Raw genomic sequence first — 21340 nt, 5'->3', positions numbered from 1 at the left:
TAAGTTGAATGTTAGCAAATAGAACTATATTTTCAGTGAGCTTACTAAAGGAGAACCTTTGGTGAATTTTCCTGTAAGTTAAAGATGGCCTCCCAAACAAGTTTTTGCATTTTCTTTCATTCAGTTAGCAAATACTTATTAAGCATGTACTGCTTGGTAGGCACTGTACTAGACCTGGCAAAACACGGTGAATATTGCCTTTACCTACCAGGGTTGCTCAATTATAAATTGACAAATAGTACTCTCAGGCTAACTTATAGTCAAATAATAGTGTTTGTTTCATCAATTCTAAAACTGTTTAAAAATACATAAACATGTATAAAACCTCGAAGCTCTCTAAATTGATAGTATATTGTGTGTCATACTTCACCAGTGATAAATGTATTTTAATGCTGCAACTTAAGCTGGATGATTTCATAGATTTGATAAGTAGGGCTTTTGTGTTTATTGTGTGCTTTTATGTGCCTTATTTCATTTTATTTTTTTCCTGTGAGAAAGGGTGAGTGGTCCACTTCATAGAAAGGGAATATGGCTATGAGACTGAGGAAAACTTGTGGCAAGTCTAGGACTCAAACATAGGTTGTATTTTTTTTTCTCCCAAAGCTAGTGGTTTTCAACCATACGTGATGTCTCTTTAATCTGCAAACACATATACGTATACACATACACATGTGTGAACACAGTGAAAGTCAAGCTTCTTTTAAAGCATGGAGCTTGCTTTTAATGAAAACAAAGTGTTTTTTTTTTTTCCTTCTAGTGGTTTAAAACTAGGCCAAATAATAGCCACATATCAATTTTCAGGAACACAACATAAAAAGTCTTTCTAACTCAGATGGTTACAAAACAAGCTTACTTGTTGTGAAGACACATTAATTAAAACCTTTCAGGTTTCATTGCGGAGAAGGCAATGGCACCCCACTCCAGTACTCTTGCCTGGAAAATCCCATGGATAGAGGAGCCTGGTAGGCTGCAGTCCATGGGGTCGCTGAGGATCAGACACGACTGAGCAACTTCACTTTCACTTTTCACTTTCATGCATTGGAGAAGGAAATGGCAACCCACTCCAGTGTTCTTGCCTGGAGAATCCCAGGGACGGGGAAGCCTAGTGGGCTGCCGTCTACGGGGTGGCACAGAGTCGGACATGACTGAAGCGACTTAGCAGCAGGTTTCAATAAGGTACCCAAACCATTTTCACTGACCACACTTTGTAAGGCAGGTCAGAGCCAAGGAATGACCTAAATGTCTTCCAGCTTTCACTTTGACCTCTAAAATTACCTCTTCTGACTGGTTGTTGTTGTTCAGCCGCCCAGTCATGTCCGACTCTTTGTGAACCCATGGACTGCAGCATGTCAGGCCTCTCTGTCCCTCACCATCTCCCAAAATTTGCCCAAGTTCATGTCCATTGCATCAGTGATGCCATCCAGACATCTCATCCTCTGATGCCCTCTTCCCCTGCCCTCAATCTTTCCCAGCATCAGGGACTTTTCCAATGAGTCAGCTGTGACTAGAACAGGGGCCAAAGCATGATTCTTCTTGATGAATTTTAATCTCAATCAGTAGCTAGCTGTGTGAGTTTTGGCAAGTTATTTACCATTGCCAGGCTTGCCTGAAAATAAGGATAACACCTTTGCAGGGATGTTGGGAAGGTGAGAGTTAAGGTGGGTTAGATAAATGGCAAATGGTAAGTAATCAGTGGAGCTTCCTGGTGGCTCAATGGTAATAAATCTGCCTGCCAGTGCAGGAGACGGAAGAGACAAAGGAAATGCAGGTTAGATTCCTGGGTTGGGAAGACCCCCTGGAGGAGAAGATGGCAACCCACTCAGGATTCTTGCCTAGAAAATCCCTTGGACTGAGGAGCCTGGTGGGCTGCAGTACATAAGAGTCAGTCACAACTGAGTGACTGAGCACAGCATAGCAGCACAAGTAATCGATGGCAGTTATTTTTATTAGGACTAGACTAGAGCTTCAAGGAGGAACAGGCCTTAGGATATTGAGTTATCTTTAAAAATATGCCCTTCCTGGAAAAATTGTCGTATTTTCTAGGAGCTCCAGCATTCCACCAAGCACCAAGAACAGACCACCTCATTCCTGAAGAATTTCACGGGGATAACTGAGATTTTCTTCTCAGCATACTTTTTTCCCCAGCATACTTCCTCTTTTCTCTTGAGTATTGCTGTAAGTGTAGCTCCTGACAGCTGCCATTATTTATGGATGCATTCTATGGTAAAACCTTAATTAAATGGGACTTGGCAACTGGTACATTTCAATGGCCATGGTTTTTCCCTCTGGGCTTCATTTGGAGGAGAAAGAAGAAATGACAATCCAAGTGTTGAGAAAAATAGGAACATTTAAGAACTAGAGAGAATCTTGTAATTCAGCACCTTCATTTTACTGCTGAGAGAAGGAGAAGCAACCAAGGCCTCTCTTCTGACTCATAATTTGTTGTTGTTGTTCAGTCCCTAAGTCGTGTCTGATTCTGTGACCCCATGGATGCAGCATGCCAGGTTCCTCTGTCCTCCACTATCTCCCGGAGTTTTCTCAAGTTCACGTCCATTGAGTTGGTGATGCTATCGATTCATTACTCAGTCAGATAGTTACAGAGTTGGAAGAGAATTCCCAGTCTGTTGGTTTTTATTCTGGACTGTGGCTTGAAGATGTGACCTTAGCATCCCTCTTAATGTTAATCTTCCAGGTGTGCTGCTACATGACAGGTCTCAAATATGTCTGCCCGCAGGGGTGTCAGTGGTGAAGAGTTGGGCAGGCTGGGGATCATACACGGGGAAGTTGTGGTCAACAGCCGCACTCCAACTGGAGCCTGTATATCTTTTGTAAAGGCATCTAAGCTGAATTTTTTTTTTAAACGACAGGACAAACAAAATATCTGGGGCTAAATGTGGCCTCCTGGTCCCCAGTTTGAATGCCTTGCAGTGTTTGTATCTGTAGGCCATATTCACTAGGAAGATAATCGAGTCATGTAGCTGAGGTATGCTGCCAAAGAAAGTTTTAGTGCTGTTCATTGATTTATGTTAGTTGAATACTGAAGAAGTTTATTTCAGAAACCAAATCATAATACATCTTTAACAGAAGGCAGAAGCTCTGCCCTCGATACAGTTTGGTTAGCTAGAATTCTTTGTTGTCTGATTATCCAGGTGAATTCAGATGTTACAGTGTGTAGGACAGTCACAGCTGGGAATTCACCAGTCTCAATACTGGAGGTTTTGTGTTATAAGCCCAAAACAATATTTCAAAAAGATAACATCTTACCATGTGGTAAAAACTGATATTTTCCAACCTACTTCATTTTTATGAAAATAATAGTAATAAATTGCTATTTTATAGTCCACTAGTAGGCCACAATATGTAGTTTAAAAAATCACTAGGCTAGGTGATAATAATACATTTTTATTTATTCACTAGTTTTAAAATTCAGCAGGTACTTAATATCTAATGAGTATGAAATTCTCTTTGGTGTCATGAGGGTACAGACATGAGCAAAATATGGATGTTTGTATTTAAGGAGTCCAAAATCTAACAGGATAGACATGCATTAAATTATCTAAAAACTCAAGGCAGAATAATCACTTCACATTATACATAATGCTTTTATATTATCATAAATCATAATGACAATCAATCTCTTAAGTATGCAAGACCTATTTTAACTTAATTTTACAGATAGGAAATTATGTTTTTGAAAAAAGTGACATAAATATAAAAATACATTGATGATACTGATAATGGTATTTGCTAAGCTCTTACTATATGTTATGTACTAATTTATTTCTCACTACAATTTTATTATGATGACACTATTATTCTGTTTTCACTATTCACTATTCACTATTTGTGGATGAGAAAAGTGAGGCAGAAAGAGTAAGTAACTTGTGCAAGCTTGTAGAGCTAACAGTCCATGGAACTAGGATTCAGTTCTGGGAAATATGGTGCTAGAATCTCAGTCATAAGCAATGTTGTCTAGTTCCTGGAAACAGATTTTCTAGTTCTTGGTATAGATCATAATCCCAGATAGGTTGTATCACACAAAAGTTGTGTGACATCTGCTGTGTTAAGAGAGCATTTGGGGGATGATGGAGAATAGAGTCTGCTTCTCAAACATTCCTCAGTATGGATCATCTTCATCAAGTTAATAAAACTGACTGAAGTCAGCAACAGAAAAGGTGAAGAGAACTCTCTCCCAAAGGGCATCTAATCCTTTGGCTCTGCCCCGTATGGGGTGTGATATTCTTTTTTTCTTTTTTAAATGTATTTTGTATTGAAGTATAGTTGATTTACAGTGTTATGCCAGTCTCTGCTGTACAGCAAAGTGACTCAATTATTTATATATGAGCATTCTTTTTTATATTCTTTTCCATTATGACTTATCACATGGTATTGAATCTAGTTCCCTGTGGTATACTTTAGGACCTTGTAGTTTATCCGTTCTAAATGTCCCAGTATGCAGTTGCCAGCCCCAGCTCCCAGCCATCCCTCTCCCTCCCCATGCCTGTCTGTTCTCTACTTCTGTGATCTGTCTGGTAGATAGGTGCATTTGTGCCATATTTTAGATTGTACATGCAAGTGATGTCATATACTATTTGTTTTTCCTTTCTGACTCAGTATAATAATCTTTAAATGCACCTATGTTGCTGCAAATGGCATTGTTTTGTTATTTTCTTATGGCTGAGTAATACTCCATTGTATGTATGTACTACATCTTTATCCAGTCATCTGTTGATGGACATTTAGGTTGTTTCCATGTTTTGGCTATTGCGAATAGTGTGATATTCTTGAGATAAAATAAATTATGAAACAATCATCTTGGAAAAACAGAGTTTGATTGTAAATGTTCACCTTGGATTTTACCAGTACCACCTTTCTTCCTTAAGCCCAAGCCTGCATTCAAAATCACATAGACAAGTTTCCATGAGTATAGTCCTGGAGAAAATAATACTTAGCCTTTACTGAGCTCCTATCATGAGAGGAAGTTAGACGATTAGCACTAAGGATAGAGTTGTGCCCAAGCCATATCACTAAGAGTAATAATAGAGAACATTTGTTAAGAACTTTCTCTATATGTGTTAGGTACTAATTTAATTCTTAATTCAACTGTATAACGATGGTAGTTTTATTATGCTTTATTTTATAGAATACAAAAGTGGTATCTTTATGCAAACTTTATGTGAACTCTGTGAATTTGATCTTTAGGATAGTAAAGAAAATTTTAGTGATGAAATTTGTGTATATTCTAATTTAAGCCCTAAACTAACTTTTAAGCTGTTGTAAATTAATCTAGTTACTGTATTTTCCTGCCTTTTATGTTCTTTATATTCTGAATTTTGTAGGGTTATTTGTTAATAACTATTCTGATTGGTTGTAATTATGTTAAATTAAGTGTAAATACAAAAATAAAATGCCCCCTGTATTCCATTCATGTTTTTCTTTAAATTTACAAAGTGATTAAATAGATGTCACAAAATACAAGGCATGTGTTTATAATTTATTCCAGCAGTATATCTGCAACTTTGAAAAGTTGAGTGAAAATAACTGAGTGCTTTTTTTGGAAAATAATAATTCTCACTTTTCAAAATGGTATTTTCTAAATTCTCTTAATCCAGGGTATAAATCCAGAATTTGTCAAGGCATATGACAGATATTAAGTATTTTCCTCTCCCTGTGGGTCAGTAATAAATTAAAAGACGAGGAAGGGTGCAGAAAAAGATGATCTAAAATGTTATTGGAAAAGATTTACTTCCTAGACTTTAGGGAGTACTAGTCAAGTATCTAAAATAATGTCAAACTGACAGATTGGGAAAATTGAAAGTATAAAACTTGTGTTTAAATTTTATTACAGTTTTAACTGTCACCACTCAAATTGTTTGATCCTGTAAATGAGCATTAACTGTGATTTGTGATTTGGGTAAGAACACATGTTCATTAGATAATGCAGTTAGGAAAGCAACTGGCCGATAATCCACCTTTTCCCAGAGGGACTGGAAGGGTCTAGAAGACAGCAAACACTCTTGGCTTTTACTGATTTATCCCCTTCCTACAGGAATTTGCATTTGAGTAATCCTTGAAGAGGAAAATTTGTTTCAATCCAATTAATTTATTTTATGTAGACGTGTAGAGCTAGAGCTCCCAGGAAACTCCTTGGATCCCAAATAATTTAGACTGAAGTCTCTTAGATGCTACAGTTTGACTTTGTGTTGTTAAAGATATCAAAATAATAACAGCAAGAGAAAGTCATGAAAAGTGAGATGGCAAATTTAGGTTTGTGTATGGGGTTAAGCAAGTTTTACACGCATGAACTTTTTTCTTGTTGTTTTGGTGATGAAAGTCCATCAGATGACTTGAAGACACCTCAGTAATCCCAAATCTTAATAGGGAAAAATAATTTTAAGCCAAGATTTTCACCTGGTCTTCACCTAAACTGATGAGAATGAAGGGGATACTTCTGCAATCTTATTCCAGGTGAAAGTGAGCATTTGGTAATTGCTTTTTGAGACTTAACAGAGTTAAGCCTTGGTTTCATAAGGCTTGAAATATATAACGTTGAGGCCCTGTTTAAGAATAAGAAAACAAAATCACGGATATAAAATTAGGTGCATTAGTCCTGAAAGGGGCTTCTCCAAAAAATGAGTCCTGACTCTTAGGTTTCATTAGCTTCTTAATTCTCCTCTGATTAATTAGTGACTACCCTTTGTGTTCCGCACTATGAGAGAAAAAAGGGGGAGGAGCTAGAGACTAGGAAGAAAATCCTTGTCTAGCTTTCTTCCCACCCATCCCCTCACGATAGCTGAGTGGTGCAGACTCCTTAGCTCTAGGTCCCAAGGTAAATGATGTCAGAACTGAAACTGCACCTGATTGAACCTTGTCCCCTCTCCGCCTCACCCCGCCAATATTTTCGTTCAACAAAGAGTTACTAAACAGTCACATCTCCTCCCTAGGTGGAATAGGCTGTAACTGCCTCCTAGCGTTAGAATAGCCAGGTCTTTGCTGTCTCCCTTAGGGATTTTACCCATTCCGGGAAATGTGCAAAATACTGCTGTTTCTTTCTATCCTGGCATAACATGCGTTCTTTTTCTGTTCAGTTAAGTCAGTCCTCCCGGAGGGCAACTGTTGGGATGGCTTTGACTCGCCGAATCTTCCAGCAAATATAGGTTAAGTTATACAAAATGGGCGTGTCTGGATCTTACCAAGAGAACCTCTCCTCCCCAAAGCTTACGAGGCTGAGACACCCAGCCCCTTTCTTCTTCACCTCACGTGCGCGAAAACACCCTTCTCTCTAGTCGTAGTAGTCCCCTCCCCCTCCCACCCCGCCCCATTTTCCGCCTTCAACAGCCCCCTCCCCGAGAATCTCTCCTCCCTTACTCTCTCTTTCCTTCCCTCCCCGCAGGCCAGCCGCGCTTGGAGTTGCCCTGCCGCGCGGCGCGGGGCGACGCGGCGACACCTATAGGACTGCTTCCGGGCACTCCCCAGACAGAGGGTGGCTGGCCCGGGTCGGGAGCTCGGCAGGGCCGGCGGCTCCACCGCGGCTGCACCAGGGACGCGCGCACCCGCCCGCCCGCCCGCCCGCGTCCCTCCTCCCCTGCGCCCTCGCGCCCGGCGCCCAGAGCCGCGCTCTGCCCAGGGCGGTGGCTTCGCCGGGCCCCGCAAAGCTCCTCTCCGCCGGCCGCTCCCCCTTTCCTTCCTATTTGCGTCATGTGGGACACTTGATTTTTTTTTTCCCCCTTAAAAAAAAAAATTCCTCCTTTAGCCCTTTCCACCTTCCACCCCCACCCCTTCGTCTTCTCAGGTTGATTTCCCCCCCGCCCCCCCTTCTCTGAGCTTGCTCATGAGCCTTCTCGGAAGCTACCGGAAAAAGACCAGCAACGATGGTTATGAATCCTTGCAGCTGGTGGACAGTAACGGGGACCTAAGTGCGGGGAGCGGCGGGGGAGGCGGCAAACAGAGAGTGAACGCCGGGGCGGCAGCGGCGCGGAGTCCCGCCCGGCAGCCTCAGGACCGCGCCAGCACCATGGACAGCTCAGGTAGCGCCGCGGGAGGGCAGCGCCCCGCTGAACTCTGCAGGGTCCTCCAGTTGCGGCCCGGTTCACTAGCTCTCAACCCAGTCCGGGCTTGGGAGAGGACAGGATGAAGGCGAAGGCACCTAATACCACTAGGGTGTCGCGTCTCTAATTTCTCTAGTCCAGGGAGCTAGGAAACGTTAGATCAGTCCGGAGGCCCGGTGACCGTAGCGAGCGCCTCTTAATCTCTCTAGGCTGCTGGATACACCAGCTGGGGGGCGGGGAGAGAAGGGGAAAGGGGAGGGTAAGGGTGGATAGGATTGGGGAGGGGTGGCGCGAGGAGCGGTTAGGAAGAAGGCGGGGAGTGGCAGCGGCTTTCACTCTCCAGCTGGATGAGGGGGAGAGGTGAAGGGCCGAGTGTGCTGATTGCTTTTGCAGCCTGCCGAAGGTATTTATTCCAATTATTATTCTTGCAGTGCTGATCTTATTTACAATTCTGTAAAGCTCTGCCTCTTCTCCACTCTGCTGTGTGCCAAGGTTAATGCTGTTACCTTTCTTGAGCAAATTTTACCTGGGATCTAGAGCCGTTTTGCACAATGAAAATGTTTTCATCTGTTGTTGGCTTTGATCTTGTTTATCTTTATACTTTTGCAGTGAGTGTATTAATATTTCATGAACCTCTACATGTAAAGAAAATGGAAATGTCTCTAAACTTTGCATCTGGGCTTGCAGCCGTCTTTTAGAAAGCGTTTTAGCAAGTTGGATTTTCTCTTGGAGATGCTCTTTTAGCGATTTCCATAGTAGAACAGTTATTTAATATATCCACATTTGACCTGGAATGTCATTATAGTGGTTTGCTTACCTTTTCAAGGAGCCAAAATAGGACGACTGTGTACGTAAAGATAATGTATAATTGAGGTGCTCTTTGGTTTGTTCTATATTGGTAACTTTAATACTGGACAACTGAGAACTCTGGGAGGAAAGATTTGTGTTGAGTTGTTTGGGAGATAATGAAACCAAGCTGAATTTAATTCCAGCACTTTGCAAAAAAAAAAAAAAAAAGCTTCTTGTCTTTTAATTGTGTAATGACTCTTCTTGGGCTACCATTTTCTATTTTCTTCATCCTAATAGCATGATGAAATATTGTCCACAGGTGTTCAAGTGTCCAGGCTGAGAACTGATTTTATCCATATAAGTTCTTATTGACGTTAAATAAGGTATTGATGGGATGTTGTCTCATGACAGTTTTAAACTAAAGCTAAAATTATCCCTAAGGGACTGATGGTTTCAAGGGCTTTGGTATGATGTTTTACATGATTATTTGATTTATGTTTTTCCAAATCTGTGTTATATCAAGGTACAAACTATCTTTTGACAGGATGTAGTGTCTTTTAAATCTTAAAAAAAGATCCATACTCTAAATGATGCTACTATAATTCTTTTGGAACATAATGTACATATAACAGATAAATGCAATGAAAATGAACATTTCCAAATGTGTTCAGAGGAGCCTCACTTCAAGGAAATGAAATATGAAATTCCAAGTAATTTAATTTTTATAGAGATTTTCATTTTAAAATTGGAATTTGTTTTTTAAAGTATATTACCTTCTAGAATAAATTTTACATGTATTTTCTGAGCCTGGTTGTATATGTGCTAGGCACTGTGCTAAGTAAGCACTGTAGGGAAAAGGAAAGTGAAAGTGAAGTTGCTCAGTCGTGTTCGACTCTTTGCGACCCCATGGACTGTAGCCTACCAGGCTCCTCTGTCCATGGGATTTTCCAGGCAATAGTACTGGAATGGATCGCCATTTCCTTCTCCAGGGGATCCCGACCCAGGGTACGAACCCAGGTCTCCCACATTGTAGACAGATGCTTTTCCGCCTGGGCCACCAGGGAAGCCCTGTATGGAATGCAGTAGTAAATGAGACACCTCTGATCTCTAGGGCGCCATCCTACAATAGGGGCAGTAACTTGGACACAGTTACTAAATTCTGCTAAATTCTGGATTTTTGAGGATTTTTTCCCCCTATCATTATGAAATCAGATTTTTTAATAGCTTTAGAGAAAAATAATGAATTGCTTTGATAAAGTATTGTAATGAAAAACCATTTTTATTAAGAATACTGTAATTTCTAAAGTGCTATTGCTAGGAGTTGATTGTTCAACTTGATCAAACTAGCACTATATGAAGAGGTTGCTAGATCTCCACCCACCCACTTTAGGCTAGGAGAATATTGTGGCTTTGTTTTAGCATTCATTTCAGGAGAGTGCTATTTGGTGAGGGATTGGTCTCTGAGAATGGGCTTTCCTGTAGTGGGTAGGAAGTTTCATTTACCAGGGAAACTATACCTGTTTATCTAATTATAGTTCTAGCATCTAAGATTTTCGAAGAGTGGCCTTGTGCAGTATAAATATGTCCATTTGTTTAAGGTATTTAATTAAACTTATGGATCACTTCTAAACTAGCAATAGTTTGCCCATTTATTCAACTGATTGTACTGACGTGCTGAATAGGATAGGTGGTTCATGGGGCTTTTGCTTTAATGAAAATGTTTAAGAATGAAAAAAAAAATATGTCAAGATCCCTTAGAGAATGTAAAGCTTAGTCTTAATAATGCCTTACACTTTTATAGCTTTTTTTTTGTTGTTGTTGTTGTTGTTGTTCTATACATCAGTGTCTCTTTTGCTGTCTCGTATACAGGGTTATCGTTACCATCTTTCTAAATTCCATATATATGCATTAGTATTACAGAGTGAAGTAAGCCAGAAGGAAAAACATAAATACAGTATACTAACGCATATATATGGAATTTAGCTATTTATAATAGAATACTTGTACACTTATTTTATTTCCCCAGAATTCTGTTAGATAGGGTAAGCAGCATGTGTCCATGTCTAGAGACTTGGGATCAAACCTCTGCACTATTGTTACTAGATGGAAAATATAGAAATGCTTTAAACTTGTTCTCCATTTACAAAAGGAGAATCCTCATAGAGTTCTGACCATAGAGCTTAAGTCTGAGACTTGAAACAATGTAAGAATACTTTTGCAGTTTTTCTTCTTTTTACTATCTGTGCCCTTCCAATTTATGAGATGAGGAAATACTCTTACAGATGGCAGGAGACTTGCTCAAGGTAAAATAGCAAGTTAGTGACAGCTAGATTCACGTCTTCTGACTCTAAGGTCTAAGTGTTTCCCCATTGAACCAAGCTGTCTTTCTATGTAGGCATACTGTCATTGTTGAAATGGAAGCAACCTTGTCTACTTTGATTTTCCCCTCTGTTCTTAGATGAAAGACTGATAGATGTTCAGAGAAGTGTAATGACTTTCTAAGTTAACAGACTCCAGGTAGATTCCAGAGCAGTCTCCTTGCTGGGTTTGTTCTGCAGAGCTCTCTGTCTGTCCTGGCTCACTTTCTCTTCATTTAAATTATTCTCTAGAAGATTGTCATTCAAAGGTCATCCTCTCATATCCCAAATGGCATTGCAGCTATCCCAACTCATTATCTCAGAAACTCCATATTTCTCTTATGTGTATTTTACCTGCCATGGAAAGTAGAATCCACAAAAATGTTCCAACATTAGGCTTTACTTAAAAAATTCATAATGATAAGTCATAAAACAGACCAATTAAAATCCAGATTTTAATGGGATTTAAAAGTATAAGGATAATGAGAACTGCTACAATGATTTAATGAAGTATAAGGATGATGAAGAATGCTAAAATGTTTTCTTGCTTTATATGAATCTGACTTGAAAATAGAAGTTACTTTCAACAAATACTGTTTTAGGTAGTGTTTAAACCCAGGATTCTGGAGAAGGCAATGGCACCCCACTCCAGCCTGAAAAATCCCATGGACGGAGGAGCCTGGTAGGCTGCAGTCCATGGGGTTGCTAAGAGTCGGACACGACTGAGCTACTTCACTTTCACTTTTCACTTTCATGCATTGGAGAAGGAAATGGCAACCCACTCCAGTGTTCTTGCCTGGAGAACCCCAGGGACGGGGGAGCCTGCTGGGCTGCCATCTATGGGATCACACAGAGTCGGACACGACTGAAGCGACTTAGCAGCAGCAGCAGCAAACCCAGGATTCACAATTTGAATCTGGCTTTAACTTTATGAAATATTTACTTGGATAACTTCGTAATTCATTACTGAAATATCATCAACATATAGGTACTGATAGTACTTACTTAGGAATACCTGCCCATTTAAGGGGTTTTGAAGGTTGAAGGCACAATTGATTCATCCAACTTATTTAGTTGTGGCTAAAGTTTGAGTGACTCTGAATAACCATTTAACGATGCATCTGTGTCAAATTTCAAATGCTTAGAGACTGCTATGTTTCATAGACTTAGAAGGGGAAGCCATGTAGCCTATGATGTAGGCTTTCTGTGAGGAAGCCTTCACTGCCTCCTGAGAGAGTACCTTTGGACTGTTCTCCTTGGTACAGCGTCCTTTCTCTTATCTGGGCAAAACTCAGCCTATCTGCCTTCTACATTTCAAAATAAATCCAACCTCCTTCCAAAGATTTTTTTTCCATCAGTTTTTATTATAAAAGTTTTCCATGCCCTTGACTAAAAAAGAATAAAAGATTTCATTAAGGAACAAAATGAAAAATGTAGAAATGTACCATCTCCCCCTCTCGGATAGGCCCTTGCTCCAGAGATAATCCCTATTGAAAGTTTATGTAAATAAATATATATTGTGTGTATATATGTATGCATATTGGAGAAGGAGATGGCAACCTACTTCGTTATTCTTATTTGGGAAATCCCATGGACAGGGAAGCCTGGTGGGTACAGTCCAGGGGATCACAAGACTCAGACATGACTTAGCAACTAAATCACCACCACCATGTGTGCCTATATAAGATTAAAATTATAATAATAATTTGTAATACAAATTCAAAGTTGTAACCATATACTTTATATACAATTGTTTAATAACTCTTAATGATAAAATAGCTACAATTTAGCGATTATAATCCAGGCATTGTGCTAAGCATTGTGCATATGCCATCTTGTTTAACCCTCATATGAATTCTTTAAGGTGGATGATGGTTATTTTCCTCTTAAGTTGGTTAAACTGAGGCACAGAGAGCTTAAGCAAGTTACCTGAGGTTACACAAGCTCTCCTCATAGTATATTGTGTAAAATTCCATAGAGGAATGCCTATAAGACTGGAAATGAAGAATTTATTAGTAAATGTTTCTATCTGCTTCTTTTCCTGAGGTAAGAAGGAATAAAAGTATCTGAGAGAGCTGAAATGAGTGTATTTTTTTTCACGTTGAACCTCGTGAAACAAGACAAATGTCTCCTTTTGTATTAAATATAAGGAATTTTTAAATGCTGGAAACAAAGGAGATAGAACAAAAGGAGTATTGGAGAAGGGTTATTAAATCCTGATATAACACTGAAAAAGAGTGTAATTGGTGGAGCTTCATAAATTTATGGAACAATATCTTGTCAATTGAAGCCCCAATACTTTGGCCACCTGATGCAAAGAGCCAACTCATTGGAAAAGACTCTGATGCTGGGAAAGATTGAGGGCAGGAGGAGAAGGGAGCAACAGAGGACGAGATGGTTGGATGGCATCACCAACTTGATGGACATGAGTTTGAGCAAATACGGGAGATGGTGAAGGACAGGGAAGCCTGGCATGCTGCAGTCCATGGGGTCAAAAAGAGTTGGCCACGACTGAGTGACTGAACAGCAAAATCTTGTCAATGGATATGAGTCTTTACTGCTCTGGGAATTAGGTCCAGAGTGTTCTCAACTGGACATCAGAAGCCCATTGTAGTACGTCATAAAGCCATCCCAGTAGAGCTTTGTTTCCCTTCTCTACTGGTAGGTCCCCTGCCTCCCACCTCCATCTCTGTTTCTGCATATACTGTTCACTCAGCTTTGGCTAGCTTATCCCAAAGCCATCTAGATATCTACTTTTCCATTTTATCTTCTACTCATTCTTCAAGACATGGCTTCCATATTTTAAAACCCTATAGGCTGTATGGTTCCAAACTGGGAAAGAAGTACATCAAGGCAGTTGATGTACTGCCTAAGGGTGTATATTGTCACCCTGCTTATTTAACTCATATGCAAAGTACGTCATATGAAATGCTGGGCTGGATAAAGCATAAGCTGGAATCAAGATTGCTGGGAGAAATATCAATAATCTCAGATATGCAGATGACATCACCCTTATGGCAGAAAGTGAAGAGAAACTAAAGAGCCTCTTGAAGAAGGTAAAAGAGGAGAGTGAAAAAGCTGGCTTAACTCAAGATTCAAAACATGAAGATCATGGCTTCCAGTTCCATCACTTCATGACAAATAGGTGGGGAAACAATGGAAACAGCCACAGACTTTATTTTCTTGGGCTCCAAAATCACTGCAGATGGTGACTACAGCCATGAAATTAAAAGACCCTTACTCCTTGGTAGAAAACAAACCTAGATAGCATATTAAAAAACAGAGACATTACTTTGCCAACAATGGTTCATCTAGTCAAAGCTGTGGTTTTTCCAGTAGTCATATATGGATGTGAGAGTTGGACCATAAAGAAAGCTGAGCACTGAAGAACTGATGCCTTTGAACTGTGGTGTTGGAAAAGACTCTTGAGAGTCCGTTAGACTACAAGGAGATCAAAGCAGTCAATCCTAGAGGAGATCAGTCCTGAATATTCATTGGAAGGACTGATGCTGAAGCTGAAGTTCCAATGCTTTGGCCACCTGTTGCAAAAAACTGACTCATTAGAAAAGATGCTGATGCTGGGAAAGATTAAAGGCAGAGAAGAAGGGGATGACAGAGAATGCAGTGGTTGGATGGCATCACTGAGTCGATGGACATGAGTTTGAGCAAGCTTTGGGAGTTGGTGATGGACAGGGAAGACTGGCATGCTGCAGTCCATGGGGTTGCAATGAGTCAGATACGACTGATCGAGTAAACTGAACTGATAGGCTACATGAGTTGAAGCAATCTCCATGCTCCTTCAGTGGCTCGCACATCCCTGTCATAGCTCTCATCACATTGAATTGTGATATGTTGCCTAGTCTGTCTGTCCCTCTAGACACTAAGTAAAGTTCAGAACAAGCCTGTGTCTTATTCACCTTTGTACTCTTGTCACTGCTTGGCATTTATTAGGAGCTTGATAGATATTCTTTGAATGACTGAAAGCATGAACGGATTTGAATTTTTAAAAAGGGCATTTATAATGAAATATGCCCATCTAAACCTAAAAATAAGCAAACAGCTACATTTTAACAGAAATGAGGCCAGACTTGAAAAAAATTAAACTGTTGGCAAAAAGCTAGACTAATTCAATAATGAGCATTTTTCATATGCAAGGAAATCAGACCAGGGAGAAAGATGATTAAATACATTTCTCAGACTCCCAAGAATTTTCTAATGTGGAGATTAATAGCTTTACAAAAGACTGCTTTCTTGACCAAAAAATATAATTTATTGTATGATTCCTCAAGGTATCTTTTTCAGCAGAAAAACAGAAACATTAAACATATATAATTAAAAAAAATAGACTAACACTAGACAACTGTTTTCTGTAGACCTGCATGTTTCTTCATCAGTATCCCAAGGTTTGAATATTTGCCATTTTCAGGTTTAGTGTTAAATACATTTTTGGTATCACCTTTGACCATGTGTGTTAATAGTAATAGACAAACTTTATGGTGACTTACTGCTTTTTATAACCTGTATTCATCATCTTGAACTCCTTTTGGAAAGAATCTATACTTTTGAGGTAACTTAAAGAATCCTGTAGTTCAGATTGTGCATTTTCTTGTTGGCAAAACTTGTAACTCAGGAAAAAACTAAATTACAGTTAGTGTATATTAAATAATTTCTCTTAAAATCTACTTGGAAGCTTTCGACAGAGCAGCTCAGTGTATGAGAATTAGTCCCTCACAGTCAAAGGAATTAGGAAATGTCATGACATGTTAAGAGATCTGGCAGTCTCTATTACCTTTAATTACTTTACCTGACGTGTCACAGGCTATAGTCTAGATCCAGATATCTTCTTATTTCATTAATGCATCAAAGCATAATATTTTAGGTGCTGGGGATAAATGTTAAAGTTCAACTGTATGAGCTGTTAACAATGCAGATAACCCCACCATGGAAGCAATCAGATGACCCAGTATCTTCTGTGTAGTGTTGGGTTGGTATTTGTGGAAAATGACTGTTGGCATGTTACAACTAGAGTACTCTACCTGGTGGCTTGCAGGTTTGTTTGGCATATGTTGTTAGTCTTTTCATGATTTTACAAATATTATGCTGTGAAAGATGTGCACGTTGGAACCAGGCATATAGGTGGTATAATAAGAGATGGAGAAAGTGTGAAGGGGGTGCAGAAGAAGGAGCCATAATTTGAGCCAGGAGGACTAAGGCCACAGTGGAAAGTGATGTCTGAGCCTGAAGTCAGCAGGTGGAGAAGGAAAGGAAAATTGGTTGGAGCTGAGGCCCAAGACACAGTGGTACCATCGTGCACGGTGTGTTGAGAGACCTGCATTTAGACCTGGAAGCTGAAGCCCAAGTGGGTGGAAGATGCTCTAGTGGATGGTGCTGGAAGAGAGTTCCAACTGAGCCTGCTGACGAGGTTGGACTTTACTCTGTAGGCTGTGAGAGGGTGCTGAAGATTTGGGAATCTGGCTGAGGCAAGCCTGACTTATCCAACAGGCATTGTGCCTGGAGACTACAATAATTTGAAGGCCCATAAAAATATCTTGATTTCAATTTCTTTTAAAAACCTAGCATAAAATAAATGAGTATGTAAGTAAGCAGTTCATCTTGGTATCAGTGCGGTTAAAAAATACATAAACTTTTTTAAAAATGGAGGAGTGGGTGCAGGAAGGCAAAGGGCCCACAGAGTCTCCTGCAGCTCCAGAGAGGAGTGTAATGTGTGGAAGCTGGGAGAATTTGCATCTGTGTACATGGTTCCTACCTGTGTCCTGGCTGCATCAGATGTTCCTGGAGTGCTGGTTGAAAGCACTGATTCCTAGGCTCCAGGAATTCCTGATTTAGTAAGGAATTACTAAAGGGAGGGAGGGGGTGCACTGAGAGCAAGCATACACCTGGAGGACTGGGAGAACAGTTACAGGGCAGTTTAGTTGATGACCTGAGAAATAACTAAGGCCCAAGTCAGGGCAGTGCCAATGAGACTGGAAGGAAGAGGCCGCTCCCAAAAGTATTACACAGAAAAATGGACAGGGACTTTCCTGATGGTCCCTGTGGTTAAGAATTTGCCTTGCAATGCAAGGGACTCAGGTTTGATCCCTGGTTGGGGATCTAAATCCCACATGCCATGGAGTAGCTAAGCCCGAGTGCCACAACTAGGTAAGTCCATGTGCTGGAATGAAAGATCCCACCTGCTGTAACTAAGACCTGATGCAGCCAAGTTTAAAAAAAAAAGAAAATGGACTCTGATGAGATGTGGGGTTGGAGGCACAGATGGCAGGAGGGGAGGAGGTAGTACTTCTGGTCTTGGGCAAAAGTGGCAAATACAACCAACTGGTTTTCTCTGCTGTAGATGCCCCGTGGGTACGCTTGTGGAAGGGCTGAATCTACTGTCAGCTTGGCACAAGCTTTCACCAGGCTCTCAGCATTTCGGTAGGCTGCCCATTGGGCTCTGCAGATCTCCAGGGGAGTACTGTGGAGGGGAGAGGACAGGAGGCAGGAGCAGAACCCATGTTTACCTGGGGGAGGAGTAAGGTACTCACTGGAAATGCTAGAACTGTAGCTCTATGCCACTGGGCGGAGTCCAGGACCCAGGCTGGAGGCCAGGATGGTGTAGGGTAGCCAGCCTGCCCTTATGCCCCTTCTCACCTGCAGAGCCCTCGACTCTGGTTCATTGCTGTGTGATGGAGGCCCAGGAAGAAAGTTCAGATACCAGAGAAGCTTGGAAGATGTTACCGCAGCAGGAACTCTTGGTCTCTATGGAAACAGACAAGGACCTGAAAAAAACCTGACCCTAGTAGTTCTCCAGGCCTGCCGTGTACCAGCACTGGGCCACTTGAGCATTGCAGCACGAGTTCTCGCAGCACAGAAACCCCCGTTTCTCCTCCTCTCTCCTCCTCTGCAGTCCTCCTTCCCTCTTTTTGCTTCTTCCTTTCTCTCTCTCCTTTCCTTCCATCTTCAACTTCTTCAGCTCCCTCTTTCCTTCTTTGCCTCTGCTATACTTCTGTTCCATTCTCTCTCCTTTCCCCTTTTCTGTCTGGATCTCCTCCCTTCTTCCCAGTCAGTGAGTCAGCATGGTCGGGAAACTTGGAGCCCCATGCCATAGGAAGTGTGTGGATGACTGTAGTTTTGGGGGTGTGTGTGTGTGTGTGTGTGTGTATGTGTGACTTAGATCCAGCCTGCTGCATGTTGTCCAATAGGTGTGAACAGTGGTGTCACTTTCCAGTTTGGGTAAATGCATCTGACCTACCTAAAATTTCACTTACTGTTTCAATTAGCAAAGTATTCCCTGCTGTGACTTGGTGATGAGAGGTTTCAGAAGCCTCCATCCCAAAGGTAACTTTATTTCATTCAGATGAAGGAAAGAATTTTACTTAGTAACTCACAGTGAGGGAGTACAAGAGCATACCTTGCCGTTTCCCCCTGCCCCTCTCTCCTACTTCGGCCCTTCCCTTCCCCTGATGCTGAAGCCTAGATAAATTGCTCTGTTTTCATTATTTCCAAATTCAATTTGTCAGTGCTGTTGAGCAGTGGGGGTATTAGGGAGTCATGACACAGAAACCCCAGATTTGTAAATGGCTCTGCCATTTACAAGCTGTGACCTTGGGCAGGTAATCCAAGTGAGAAAAGTCATACTGACCCTGCCTGTTTCACAGGCACAGTGGCATGTAGATGAAAGCACCATGTCGTGAATAACCCTTCATTTATTCACTTCACCAGTGTCTCCAGACTGCCTGCTATGTGCTGGCACTATTCTAGGCATAGGATGAGACAGCTAAGACCTCAACACTTATAAACTTATATTATATTGCAGAAGACATACCACCATCCAGTAAGCAAAGAGAAAGGATTATATGGTGTGTCAAATGCCATGGAAGGACCAGAGTGGGAAGAGAGAACTTCGGGTGGTGGAGGCCTGTCTTACAGAGCATGACCAGGAATGCCTTTCTGAGGAGATGACATTTGAGCTGACACCTGAAGAAACAGATGCAAGCAGGAAAAAAATAAGAAGAACTGGGACTTCCCTGGCAGTCTAGTGGTTAAGACCCTCTGTTTCCAATGTAGGGAATGCAGATTCAGTCCGTGGGTGGGGAACTGAGATCCCACATACTGCGTGACATGGCCAAAAAAAAAAAAAAATGGAGAGCTGGATAAAGAGATTTTAGTACAGCATACAGCAAATGCAAAAGATGTGGAAGGGGGAGAAAGCTCTGCAGAGAGGAGTAGTGGTGTGACTGGTACTTAGGGAGCCAGGAGGGAGTGACAGCAAATGAAATCTGAGTTGTGTTTCTGAGAAACTGTTTGTCTGCTTGTGTTGAGAAAGAATTTGAGGTGGCTTCATAAGTATTCCAGACTGTAAGCCCAGCCTATTCACCATAGGTGAGGTCAGTAACTATCTGTTCAACATTAATAGCCAGCCTTTTTTTCTTTTCCAGGTTCAAGTGACATGTTCACAGCATCCTAGTGTTGACTACATGTTTTTTAAAAATACCCTCTCATATTTATTTTTATAATGTTTATAATTATCCACTGGAGTAGGCGGCATTTATAAAATGTTTTAGAGATGATGCTATGTTCAGTGAGCTGATACACAGCCAAGCCAGCAGCAGGGTCCAGGTCTTCTGACATATCGGAGTGTGACCGAGATTGCAAAGGGGGAGGGCTGTGAGGGCCAAGATGTATCAGCTACTTTACATCCTAGACAGGCTGGAGACAAGCTGGAGGGAGAGAAGAGGAAAAATTGGATTTTAGCTGTTAGGGAAATTGGCTTAGGTTGCCTCAAAAAAGTATATAGCAGGATTTCATTTTAATTTTTGGTCTTAAAATCCAGCCATTAAATCCCCTCCCATGGTAGGAGGCTGGCTTTGTCTCTCAGTGTGCCAGGAGAGAACTGTCTCCATTATGCCTCTCACTGGCACACAGAGCCTGGCAGGCTTTCACACTGTCTTGTTTTGTGAGCATTTGCAGTTGTAACAGAAGACAGTTCTATTTCATATGTTGCTTTGTTTTCAAGCCTTTGCATGAGAGCTGTGCTTCTTGTCTCTTAAAAACCAAAACCAAACCAAAATAAAAGCCCCTGTTCTTGTGTATAGCAGTAATACATGTTTGTGAAAAGAAAATTTAAAGCAATTCAGAGAGTGGTAGAAAAATGAAATCAAAAGTCCATTTTCTTTCAGCTTGTATAGTCTTACTTTCCAGGTATAATGAATATTTAATAATTTCCTGCATATACTTATAGAAGATTCACGCATATGCAAGTTTATATACAACCACATAGACACATGCAGATTCCTACATACCCACACACACGTATACACATATTCATATACAATGTACACCTGTATATTCTGGAATCCTTCTATTCCTGCTCTTAGGAAACTTGATTTTTATTTAATACTATGTCTTGGATAACTTTATACATTGGTACTTAGAGATGTAACTCATTTTCTGTAATGACTGCTTTGAATTCCACTGTGCAAGGTCCTCAAGTGATAGGTAGTAAATATCTTTGAATATATATTTTTGTGTACGTGTGGTATACTTATGGGGTAAATTCTTAGAAATGGCAATTTCTAAGAAAGAGCATATTCATTTCATATTATGGTAGATCTTGCCAGAGTGCTTTCTAAGAACCTTGTACCAACTTAGATTTCTACTAACAATGTGTGAGATTACTTTTTTCCCCACATCCTTGTCAAGTCTAAGTATTATCAAACATTTTAATTTTTGGCAATCTCATAAATGAGAAATAGTGATAGTTGTTTGTTTAAAACTAGCATTGCATCTTGATACTTCCATAAGTTATTTTTGGTTTTTGAAATGGGATGTGATTACTTTTTTATTTCATAGGTAATACATTCTGTGCTGTGCTGTGCTTAGTCGTTCAGCCATATCTCATTCTTTTCTGACCCCATGGACTGTAGCTTGCCGGACCCCTCTGTCCATGGGAGTCTCCAGGCCAGAATATTGGAGTGGGTTGCCATGCCCTGCTCCAAGGGATCTTCCCAATCCAGGGGTCAAACCCAGGTCTCCCCTTTGCAGGAGGATTCTTTACTGTCTGAGCCACCAGGGAAGCCCAAGAATACTGGAGTGGGTAGCCTATCCTTTCTCCAGGGGATCCTCCTGACCCAGGAATTGAACCAGGGT

The 21340-nt window shown here is 40.9% G+C and overlaps 1 protein-coding gene across 3 annotated transcripts in view; it reads left to right on the top strand.

Annotated features, from left to right (window-relative positions):
- The window catches only part of DNAJC6 (DnaJ heat shock protein family (Hsp40) member C6), a 178616-nt gene that overhangs the window by 54591 nt on the left and 102685 nt on the right, over positions 1-21340 (top strand). Inside the window, exon 1 of one of the 3 annotated variants that reach the window (XM_061411710.1) lies at positions 7817-8027. The exons of the other annotated variants lie outside the window; for them this stretch is intronic. Within the exon in view, the coding sequence (XP_061267694.1) occupies positions 7832-8027 (196 nt within the window). The 5' untranslated portion in view covers positions 7817-7831. Of the gene's footprint in view, positions 1-7816; positions 8028-21340 lie in introns of those variants that run through there. 3 annotated transcript variants of the gene reach the window in all.

Source organism: Bos javanicus, chromosome 3 (assembly GCF_032452875.1).
Source record: "Bos javanicus breed banteng chromosome 3, ARS-OSU_banteng_1.0, whole genome shotgun sequence".
Lineage (NCBI taxonomy): Eukaryota > Metazoa > Chordata > Mammalia > Artiodactyla > Bovidae > Bos > Bos javanicus.
The sequence above is the reverse complement of the archived record's forward strand: the minus strand, read 5'-3'. Positions and strand labels throughout refer to the sequence as shown.